Genomic DNA, 12,080 nt, shown 5'->3' on the forward strand with positions numbered 1-12,080 from the left:
GTTCTGGTTAAAGGGCCTGACTACTCTGAAGGTCCCACCTCCATGCCTTTGAGGGCATGCCTCAGTTTCCCTGGATCTAACAGTACCTTCACTGCCTATCTCCCTGTAGGGCAGAAGAGCTCTCACAGTGCTATATAAACACAAAGCCTCCTTAGAACAACTGCTGTATTAAGAATTAAATCTGATTCCCTTGTGGAGAGGCAGGGAGAAGAGAGTAGAGGGAGGGCAAGGCCCAGCAAGCAGTCCTTGCAGGTAATTAATGAACTCCCTGTCCTACCACTTATCTGTAGAGTTTAACAGGCCACCTACACTGGCCTCTGGGCGCTGAGGAAGTCCAAACAAGGCAACCAAGAGTTCTGCAAAGGACTTGTGGGAACATTCTGGAGGCAAAGGACAGGAAGAGACAAGTCTCAAAAGAAGCAGCACCATTGACCATTAAACTTGGGAAAGCAATATTCAATAACAAACAACTAAATGGAAAGATAACAGAGAAATACCATTTTTCTACCTATTCATGACAGTGACTATTTTAATGATAACATTCAATTATTTTAAAGAGTGTAAGGAAAGAGGTAGGCACTCTCAAAAATTAGGGGAGAGTAAATAATTACAGGCTTTTGGTGATAAGTATTTTTATCAAAAACCTCAAACTTCATATTCTTTGACTTAGTAATTCCATTTCTAAAACTTTATCCTTTGGGAAAAAGTCAGAGATAGACAAAAATTAATACCCAAGAATTTAATTCCCCACATTATTTTTAATAAAGAAAAACTGGACATAACTAAATGCCTAAATTATTAAAAGTAAGGGTGGCTCAAACATAAGATAGAACAATGAAACAGGGCATGGTGGTGCACACCTGTAATCCCAGTGACTTGGGAGACTAAGGCAGGAGGACCACAAGTTAAAAGCCAGCCTCAGCAATTCAGCAAGGCCCTGTCTCAAAATAAAACATAAAAAGGCTGGGGAGGTAGCTCAGTGGTTAAGCACCTCTGGGTTCAATCCTTGGTGCCAAAAAACAAATAAAGATAAGGCAATGAACTTTTTTTTTTTTCTTGGTACTGGGGACTGAACCCAGGAGCTCTCTCCATTGTGCTACATCCTCAGCTCTTTGTACTTTTTGAGACAGGGTCTCACTAAGTTTCCAAGGCTGGTCTTAAATTTGGAATCCTCCTGCCTGATAGAGCATCCCTGCAGCAATGAACTTTTCAGATAGACTTTTAAAACACACAGAGGAGAGATTCACTTCCCCAGGTATAAAAAGGAAGAAGGGTCACTTTGCCCAGCCACTTCTCATGTTCAAGGTTAATAAAGATCTTTCTGGCTTAATTCACTTTATCAGCCACAGCAACATCTATTATCTCTCTTGAATTTTAGAATGACACTGCATGGTAACTTCTTATTATTCCCACATTGTAGATAAGAAAATTGAGGCTTACCAAGACAAAGTGACTTATCCCTAGCAATATTAACTAAGACTGAAAACACACAACACTTGACTCTTTCCCACGGAATTTTTTATTTAATAAAATTTTAGAAACATTTTAAGAAATGTGAGAGACCCAGTGCTAAATGCTAAGGAAACAGCACTGAATAGGACAGATACTTTCAAATAAGTATGTGCTGAATGTATTAATATTAATGTCTCCAAGGACATTTTCATCATTGTGCCCATTTCACAAGTATATAACTGAGGCTCAGAAAGCCTAAGTGACTTGCCCCAGGAATATCTGGCTTCAAATCAAAGATCACATACTCCCATTACTTTTGGTGTGGTCTGAACCGCCCTACCATCTCACCATCTCCATGCTTCACAAACCAGCCCCAAGGGAAGGTGGAGAAGGACCAGACTCTCCCTGCCTACAGTAGGGGATGAAATGGGAACACATCCAGGCCAGGGTGCCCAGCCCCTTCTGAAGGACTGTACACAACCAAAGCAAGAGAACAACTTCTACCTTCCTTTCCCCCTGTTCCTTACCAAGCTTCCTCTCTCTCCTTCCTTCAGGGACTGCCTCACCCCCAAGGAACAGAATTGACCTCTGCCTACTCAGGGCCGTTGGGGAATCCCCAGAAGCCCCCACCACAACTTCCAAGTATCTCCCCTTCCTAGTCCTCCATCATCTGTAATCCCACCATTACTAACTTTTCCAACAGCCCACACATTCCCTGGAAGAGGCAATGCATCTCTGCAGAACCAGCCCTGCTCACCTGCACCAGGTTGTGTTTACGAGTAAAGTCTTGCACTAGGCCAACTGACAAGAAAGGGAATGGGGTACTGCCACTACAGGGATAGAGACCAGTGGAGAGCCAGAGGAGACACAATCTTAGCACAGTATCAGGAGGAAAAAGGGATGAGGAAAGAATAATAATGCCAGTTGACCCCCAGCCCCTACCCCGCCACTCCTCAGGAACATTAATAAATTAATGAGTCACTTAGAAATCATCATCTGGGAAGGCAGAACCACCACATCCTGTATCACTTTTACCAACATTAAAACAGCCCTGTAAATGAACCACATTTCCAGCTTGCAAAATGAAAATGCTTTTGCCAGCACACCTTTCACCTGGAAAGCGCTCTGAGCAGCATTCATTTCTGCTATCCATGAGAGAAATGATTACCTGTCCTTGGTGCTTATTGCCAAAGCCTCTAAAGGAGAAATGAGTGTCTAAGGAGCCCAGGGACTATGCAGACCAGCTGGGAACCTCCCCCAAAGCCAGATTCAGGAGAATAAGTACAAAGGCTCAAACCTGTCCTATGGCTCTTGAGTCCACCAAGCCCCAGCTAGCCTAACTCCAATCTCACAATCAGAGAGCAGCATTTCCACACCTTAGGTACATTCCTCTCCCAGGGAGTAGAAAGATCGCAGCACGGAACCAACTGGTTCCCAACCTCTGGATCAGAGAGTTCAGTGCAAAAAAAGAACCTCCCTAACACAGCAGTTTGCAGAGCACACAGGCAGCATGGAACAAAGCTTCTTCAGTTACCATATAAATCACAGATTCACCCCAAGGTGGATTCAAGTGGCCACCCAACAATGCCCCGGGCTGTTCATCTTCATGGGAGGGCCACGGGGAACAAGGCTCACACTTACCACCCTAGAAGCCCTCAGCCCCTTTCCCATCCCTGTCCCCATCCACTCTCTCAGCACTTACCCCAGCCCCCAAGGAGAGACATGGCAGCCAGTGGAGGTCTTGTGGAGACAGGATTCAACTCTTCCTTACTGCTAAGCCAAACCAAAGGCAGCCTATTCTCTCCTCCAGCCTTCACTAACACAACCAACCCACTCGAAGAGTAGGAGTAGGTACCTCTCCACTAACCAGGTTTGACCATGAGAAAAGAAGAGGGGTCACCATAGTTAGTTTTACTCACTCAACTCCAAATAGAAAGACTCCAGGGACTGCCCCAGAGAAATATCTGCCTGCCCACCCACCCCAGCAGCAGCCGGGCAAATCTATTCCTAAGCAAAGCAACAAATCAGGAGCCCTCGTCTTTCAGCTCCAAGGCTGGGTAAAAGGATTTCAAACCCAGTCTCTTTGCCTGTTCATGGGAAATCTAGATTCCCTTTCTGTGCCAGAGAAGCTACCAAGCCAGATTTTGTTTACGGAAAATTAGTAAGACAATTCCACCACTGCCAGTGACATTCAGCTCCCACCTCTACCATTTACCCTCAATTTCAAAACCAGGCTTGTAGTTTCACTCCCAACCCCCACTCTGCACCCCCTTAACATGTAGCAAGGCTGACCTAAAGCCAGGACGGGGAGGACCTGCACGAGGTCATCTTAGCCATGCCCTGACCTCCCTGCCAGGGTTGCCAACCAAGCGCTTGCCAGTTGGGTTTCATAGCCGGCTTCCCGCTGGAGGGAGGTAAACACGACATGCATGCCGCCTGCTCCCAGGAGGGGAGACACACTCAGAGGCCGGATGCCTGCTGTCTCTTCTGCTCCCCAACAACCACCACTTGCACACAAAACAGGTTAGTACACAAGCCCCCGCATGCGGGTGCAGAGGGTCCTGACCCCTGCCAAGGAAAGCGCAGAGAAGGGCATGTTCCTGGGGAAGACAGCTGGAGGTGGGGGCCGGGCGGAGGGAAGGAGGCAGCAAACCGGGTGGCCTGCCGCCCAGACAATAACAAAGATGGGAAGGCGAGATTTTCAAAGACGCAGTAGCTGCACCCAGCACTGAGCTCTGGCCTGGCTGCATCTTCCTGCCAGGGCACGGCTGGTCCCCTGGGGCACCACGGCCATCAGAGAAAGGCTGAGGGTCCTGCCCAGGGTTGGGCTTGGCAGCTGGGGCAGGGAGCCAGCTGCAGGCAGTGGTGGGGATGGAAAGAGCAGCTCTGGGCTGATGGAAATTAGAGGTCTGACAATTCTACTGGGATGTGGAGGGGTACTCTCTGGTAAGATGCTAGGGTCAGTTAAAGAAGACACTCAACCTTGGGCAGGAGTTAGGCTATAACTTGCACTCCTTTGCCGGCTGGAACCAAGGAGGAGGGGAGAGACATTTTCATTCTACCTATGCTTCCCCTACAGGGAGTGCCAATCGTACACACGGACACAGCCCAGTGAAGGCAGCTGCCAGTGGCCTGAGATGTTGGGGCTGAATGCTGAAAAGCTCCTTGGTGCACCCCACTCTTTCACCTCCACAGGCTAGGCAGGGACACGTTCTAACTGGTAGAAGAATCCAACGCTCTGCCTGAGCAGAGTGGAAAGGTGCCTCTGGTTGGCACCACTCAAGGAGGAGGACCCAGTCCCCAAGAGGCTGTGCCCGCCCAGTGCCCCAACGTGCGTGGCCAGGATGGCTTGCCCTTGCCAGCTGTAGCCTGCTCCACTGCCGGTGACTCTCCAGCAGGCTGAACCACCTTCTTCCTCTCCTCTGCCCCACGGGCCACCTCCCTCTGGAATTTCCACACCTGCTCCCTGCTTGCCAGGAGCAGGAGATACCCCTGGGAGTATAGAGGTGAGGAGGGGAAGCAGCTGCCCAGGCTGGGAAGGCCCTTCTTCCTGGCCATGCCCCTGAACTCAAGGCCTGGGCACTGCCCGCCCCAGCTCCCAGCGGAGCACGTGCCCTACTTAGAGCAGATGTGCCCCCTAAGCGGCCCAGCCCCCTGCTCCTCCCCTCCAGATGTTCACCCTTTTCCTCACCACCGCGCGGCAGGGTCTCAGCAAAACCCAGACGAAAAATGTCTTTTGTATCGGACACCCGGGGGGCTCCCGAGGCCAGGGGATGGGTCCTAGGGGTGGAGGCGCCACTTCCGTCCCCAGCTCCGGCACTGCACGGCCCGGGAAACAATGCCCACCTCGACCTGGCGAGACCGGACTTCTCGGCTAGCGCACTTCCCGCCGGCCTCGCCCTGGGCCTCGGACACCCCCTCCTCACCTCACCCAGCGGGGGAAAGAAAGAGTCCTCGCCTCGGGCCCCGGTCCGAGGTGGTCCCCACAAGTTCCTGAGGGCGGCGTGGGGTCCCCCCCCCAGGTAGCGCGCCTGAACCGGGGCTCAGGCTTTGTCCCCGCGCCCTCGGGGCGCATCCCGGGCGGCGGCGCGGGGAGGCCGGGCAGGCGGCGGCAGGCTCACCTCTCATTGTCCGCGGCGGAGGCGGCGGCGGCGGCGGCTGCGCTCCGGGACCCGGCAGGATGTGGCGGAAGCTGTGGTTGCGGTCCAGCTTGGGCTGGCTCTTGGTGCGCTTGATGGAGCCCTTGAGGCGGCGGCTGAGGAAGCCCTGCGCGCGGGGCGACAAGAGGGGGAAGGGGAGGCGGGGTTAGCGCGGCGGCGGCGGGCCGGGACCCGCGCGGGACCCGCACCCTGCTGGGCGGCCGCGCGGCCGAGGGCGGGCCGGGCTCGCGCTCGGCCCCAGCAGCTCGCGGCCAGCGCCGCCCCCGCCCGCCGACCGAGCGCTGACGGTCCGGCCCGCGCAGCGCGGCCCAGCCCACCCCGCGTCGCCCACCCGCCAGCCCAGCCTGCCACGTCGCCCCCGCCCCCAAGCCGCTGTTGCCATGGCGACGCCGAGCCGAGCAGAGCCGACCGCGGCCGAGGCCGCCCGAGCCCCTCGGCGCCGGGGCGAGAGGGGCGGGGCCGAGGGGCGGGGCCGTGGAGGGGCGGGGACCCCCCCCCCCCCCCGGGGGCCTGGACAGACCGCCGCCTCTCACCTCTGCCTGGCCTCGCAGCCTGTCGCGGGGAAACGAGGTCACCTCCCTACCCACCTGGAGCAGTACACGCCCCCTGCCCCGTCGAGGAGTGATAAAGCGCTTTCTCCACCTGTGAGGCCGTGCTGTCAGCCCGCGGTTCACAGATGGGGCGAACTAAGGCTCAGAGAGCAGGCGCGTGGTCCTCTGAGGGGCCAGCCGACCGCCACCTGGTACCCTGACCACCTAGACCTCTAACCCGAGTGGCAGCCTCTGACTGTGCAGGTGGAGTCTGACACTACTGTACCCCAGCAGGGACAACCACCTTGGGGACAGGAGCCCTAACACTCAGTTTAGGGCGAGGAACAAGGGACTGAAGTGCAAGGTACCCCTATCATGTTTTTCAAGATTGGGGACACCCCATTGGGGCCATTCTTCCATTTACCAGGCTGCATTGGAACTCAGGTTACAGCTTGAAGCTGCCCCATTCCAAGTGCTCTGGACTAATGGAAGAGCTGCAGAGAAGAATGGGTTGCATCAGTGCTCCCTTTACAGGTGATGGGGACATAGGGACTCCAGAGGCTACCCACAGCCTGGGTTCTGCAGGGCTTGGAACATGAAGGCAGCTCAAGGCAGGAAAACTGCAGGGAGGAATCCCTGAGGGAAGAAGAGTTTTCTGGGAAGGGTTCTGGCACACACTGCCCCTACCTCCAAATCCAAGTGATTGAACAACACAAGTGAATGGAAGAATAACTTATTTTAAAGTTGATGTTGTACACAATCTGAAAACTATATTTCATCCACCATGCAATACGGGTTGCCTTGGCAGTCCTCTCTGGGTCCAGGGAGTGGGTTGGACATTGGCTGTAGAGCTGAATTTGTCCAGCTCTAGGGCCAGAGAACCATAAACACAACAAGGTCAAACCTTAGCTGTATGAATTATCTCCTATCAGTCACACAAACAAAAAACAACAGCAAAACATTATCTGCACATGAAGCCTTGCTCAGAGAGGTAAAGTGATTTACCCAAGAACACCAAGCCTCCAGGTCTGCCTAATGCCAGAGATTTTTCCATAAGACATCCCTCTTTTGCCCACCCTCTTCAAGCTTTCCCATTTCCTATTTTTCTCTCCTTACTTATTCCTCCTCAACCTTTCACATCCATAGGAGACCTATCCCTGTGATCACTTGTCAGCATTCTGCACATCCTCTAACATCTGCCTGACATATCACCTCACCCAAAGGCCTTCCTGAATGGTGGAGTCCAAATGCATCTGACTCTGCAGCCCAGCATTACCTGTCAAGGTATTCAAATGAGCTGCAGCTCAGCAAAAAATCTCTCAGTATCAGACGTGGCAGAAGGAAGCCTCCTTCAGAAGGGTGACCGGCAGGCAAGGCACCGCAGACTTGGAGCACCAGACTCTGGAAGACAGCATGCAGGCAGCGATCTGCACCTCTGTGTAAACTCTGGGCTCTCCCCACCTCAGCCTCACCTGGATTGCCTGCATGGAACTGTCCCAGGTATTGTGTCAAGCAAGCTCCCCCAAAGGCCTTGTACCTTTTCCTTGGATTTTATTTTCTACCCTGATGAAAATGTCAGTTTTTACACTCTTGTGGTACAAAGAACCACAAAGCATGTTTCACAATTTATGGGGCTCATTCTGCAGCAATATTGACAGCTTGATCCTATTTCTGAGTTTTAAAAAAATAAAGTCCTCTCCTCTCCAGGAGGGTGGGTGAATGTGTGCCACTTCCTCTTCCCCACTCTTCCTCCTATGAGACACTTAATGCTTCTCTGACAGCAGCTTCCTCTTTAAAACCTACCGTGGGTGGCATCTAACCCCCACTGGAAATAGCAATGACCTTGGGACTCAATGCTCTTTATAACATCCACTCAGTCACCTTATTGAGAGCCTGGTGTGCATTAAACACAGTGACCCTGACAGTCAAGAACACTATGGAATAAGCAGTGTACACTAGGTCCAGGAGCTCAGATCATGGGGAGAGTGATTTCTCAGGAGAACAGGGAGGGTTCCCTTTGGCCCCACCACCATACCCCATATCTGCCCTACAGACCTTGTTTCCCACAGGGACCCAGCTCAGGTTCCTGCATATGACAAATATTCATCATCCTGAAAGGGGACTCAGTTCCAAAAGACTGCATTACTGAGGTGACTGAGGCCTAGAGACAGGGAGGGATTTTTCCAAGGTCACACAGCATGGTGAATCAAAGACCCCAGACTCTGGTCCCCTGTTCTGCCCAAACTCACAGCTTGCATTCTCTCCTTCACCAGGATAGAAGGCCTGGCAGGGGTTGGGGGAAGTCCTCACCCAGCTCTGGATGAAGGGAAACAAGGCTTTTCTCCTGTCCCTCGGAAGGCAGTAGCTACACCCCCGAACTCCAGAGGACAGGCTGACTGATCTTCAAGGGACTGGGGAGTGGCTCAGTGGTAAAGCACTTGCCTAGAATGCAAGAGGCCCTGGGTTCTATCACCAGTGCTGCAAAAATAGATAGATAGATAGATAGATAGATAGATAGATAGATAGATAGATAGATCGATAGATAGATAGATAGATAAATAGACAGACAGACCCAAGTCAACTTTTAACTAGTGGCAGTCGGGAAATCATGCACCCTTTCTTTCAGAGTTCTTGCTGTCCTCTTCCTGAGCTGTGCTGGAGCGTGCTGCCAAGCCGGTCAGTGGCTGAGAAGACTGGTATGCAGGGTTGCAACCCAGCGGCACAGACCCCTCACTAAGAAATGCCAGACAGGTCCCCTTGTCTCTGTGAAATGGGGGAGCAGGCTGCACTGAGGACCAAGGAGGCTGGTAAAGCTCTAGGCTCAGCGTGTAGCACACAGTAAGTGCTCTCAGGAAAAGCCAAATGTTATCTCACATCAAATTCCCACACGAATGCACAGGCTTGTTAAACTCATTGCTGTAACATATGCTATGTCCAGCTCATCTTGAGGGTGAGACACGGTTTCTACTATTACTCCCTAGCCCACCCAGCCCTACACGCTCTCGGATCCTCTTAACCACAACGCTCAGGACCTGACTTTATCCCCACCTCTCCAGAAAGCTGCCCCCCAGTACGGGGGCTGGCCTTGCTGACCAACCCAGTTCTCCCACAGCACCTGGTTCAAATCTTAATTCAGACGACCTGTGTGGGGGCCCATTACTGGACCTTTCTGAGCCTCGGTATCCTCATCTGTAAAACAGGCTAATGATGATGCCTACTGTATGGGATTATAGGAAGGGTTAAATAAGGTCCTCTATCACCAGGAAAACAGTAAAGATCAAGCAAGTACAGAGTTGCTAGCTTTATTATCACTATTACTGATGTTGGTTCCAGTACAACCACCTCTTTGTGTCCCAAGGGGCACATGACCACCACAGGCAGGCGTCTATCCTGGCTCTCCCAGGAGCCTGAAGGCCACCTGGCAGTGAGGACAGAGACATGAATGAACATGCTTGCAAAATGATCCTGGAACCACAGAGTGACATCCAGTTTGGAAGTTCTGAACTCTTTGAACAAGCACGTTCTTCTAAAGCAACCTCAGAGACTCCCTGGGTGCACAGGGCACAGGGTGGGCACGACTGCTCAGGTGACGCCTCGGCTTTCATCCCGGGGAGCAGGGACTGATGTCTAAAGCGCAGCAAGCAGCCCCCAGAGTTCATGGGAACCACACGGCTCTGTCCCCAGATGGGGCACTCCACCTCTGAGAGCACAGCCCTGTGCCTATGCGCTAGTCAGGCAGCTGCGCTGGTTTCGGAAGGCCCCAGGGCTTTTGTGACAAGCTGTGCCCTCAGCCTGTCCCTGATGACTGGGTCTGGCCAGCTGCGTGGCCTCTGCCCTTCTCTGAGGATGGACACAGCCCCTTCCCAGCTGACCCACAAGCCCCCTGGACTTCCTTCCATATCACTGACCAAAGCACAGGGCAGACCAACATGGGAAACCAGGCCCGAGGACCGCTGGGTCCCCAAGCCGCTCCCCACACCAGCTGCAGTCATGAGCCACTGTCCTGAAGTCTGGCTCACGCCCCGCTCCTACTCAGGAGCCTCTCCAGTCCTCGCGATTGCAGCCGCCTGGTTTCTTCATTCGCCCATTTAAATCAATTCCAAGTGATGATGATGATGATGATAAATGACCAGCTATCGAGCTCTGGTTCTGCCAAGTGGCTGTGTCCCATAGTAACTCACTGCATACCTCCCACTCTGGGGGCAGACCACCCTGGAGGCCCAGGGCCTCTAAAAGGAGGAGTCCTTAAGAGGATGCAGGCTGCAGAATTGAGACTGTTTGGGGTTGTCAGGACAGGAAATGGGGGCTTGGAGAAGCAAAGGCACTAGCTGAGCTGACATGTGGTAGAGCTGGGACTCTAACCAGGAAAGTCCTGTTCCTGGGTGAACAGGGGAGAGACCCCTCCACCCCATGTGAAACTACAGCTCAGATCATCCTCCATGCTCCGACCCAGGTAGAAGGGGAGGCACACAGGACCCACCTGGAAGCTCAGTCCTGTCCTCATGTGCACCTGGCCCTCAGCCCAGGCGGCAGCAGCTAGGAAACCACGGGCTTGCGTTCCAGCACCACCACCCACACACCTGGGAGCCCTGCATCGAGACACCAGTCTCTGCACCACTGTTCCTCCCTCTCCATGGAGCATGGAGCACGTGCCTGGCACACAGCAGCTATGCAAACAAGGCAAATTCCAGTTCCAGCATTTCCAACCCCTGCATCTATTTGATCTTGCCTTTTCTGCCCACGGCCTGCCTTCATCACCCTCTCCCCTTCCAACAAACTGACCATGAGGCACTGAAGATGGAGTAGGGGGGCTGACACAGCTTTGACTCCCATTGGCTCTTCAACTGCCCACACTGGAACCCCAAGACAGTGCTCAGCAAGCCCAGAGACAGAACCCATGGTCCTCCTTCAACAGAGGCCCAGCATCTAAGGTCCATACTCAAACAGAGAGCCTTCAAGGAGGGAGGCTGTTTTGACAGACATCTCTCTTAATATCTTACTGAGGCTTTGTTCAAATGCCAAGAATACATCTAAATCAAAAGGAAAGGCACAGAAAGATCCAGATACTGCCACCTCTCGGCCCCAGGCACACAGGCTGTAGGCAGACCTAAAACATCAGCAGGCTGCAGGGACACCAGGGCGGGGAGTAGTGGGGGTCCTGCCTCCTGGGTCACAGATTGAGAGCCAAGAGGGCCCAGAGACAGGCCAGTACCACATGAGGCCCCTCATGAAGCCCAGAGAACAATAGGACTTGCCCAGAATGCACAAGCTAGGCAGTGGCAGGACAGCAGAACCCAGGCCCCCTTGTTCCTCAAAACCCTAGCCACTGACATTTCAAGAATCGACCAGGCTAGCCAGGTATGATAATGCACACCTGTAGTACAGTGACTCAGGAGGCTGAGGCAAGGATCACAAATTTGAGGTCCACCTGGGCAACTTAGAGACCTTGTCTGAAAACAAATTTTATAAAAAGGGGGCCTGGGGACAGTTCAGAAATAAAACTCTCCTGGTTTCAACCTTGGTGCTGAAAGGAAAGTGGGGTCTGAGGGGATCTCCCAGGTTTCCCCTTTTGCAGGCCTCCGCCTTCCCATCTGTAGCTAAGGGGCTGGGTTGGGTGATCATCCAGACCTTCTCAGTACTGACATTTGAGGTTCTCTAGTCAGAGCAGCGGCTAGGGCCAGGCTGCCTGGCTTTCCCGAGCTTGACGCTAACAGTACACCAAGGAATTCTCTGGCTTGGCTCGTGTCCTCAGATGGGCCACTCTCCCACCCTTCTTCCCAGGTGCTGGGGCCCTGCCCTTAGCAAGCTGTCCATCCCTGGCCTCCTACCCCGGAAGGTATGTGCCATCAAAGAGGATCCCAACTGGGGGATGACTCACAGAGGACAGAATGTCAGACATTGTGACAGGTGAAGGAGGGAAGGCCTTTAAAGCTGGATT

At 53.1% G+C, this 12,080-nt stretch overlaps 1 protein-coding gene across 1 annotated transcript in view; it reads right to left on the bottom strand.

The window, feature by feature from the left end:
• Positions 1–5,232: 5,232 nt before the first annotated feature.
• LOC308640439 (disabled homolog 2-interacting protein-like) overlaps positions 5,233–12,080 on the bottom strand; it is a gene marked incomplete at its 3' end in the record, with an annotated part of 41,697 nt that continues 34,849 nt past the window's right edge. The window contains exons 3-4 of the mRNA XM_081312358.1: positions 5,574–5,718; positions 5,233–5,378 (exon numbers count right to left, since the gene is read on the bottom strand). Coding sequence (XP_081168484.1) covers positions 5,233–5,378; positions 5,574–5,718 — 291 coding nt within the window. The remainder of the gene's footprint in view (positions 5,379–5,573; positions 5,719–12,080) is intronic.

Source organism: Spermophilus citellus (genome assembly GCF_964194105.1).
Source record: "Spermophilus citellus genome assembly, contig: SCAFFOLD_58, whole genome shotgun sequence".
NCBI lineage: Eukaryota > Metazoa > Chordata > Mammalia > Rodentia > Sciuridae > Spermophilus > Spermophilus citellus.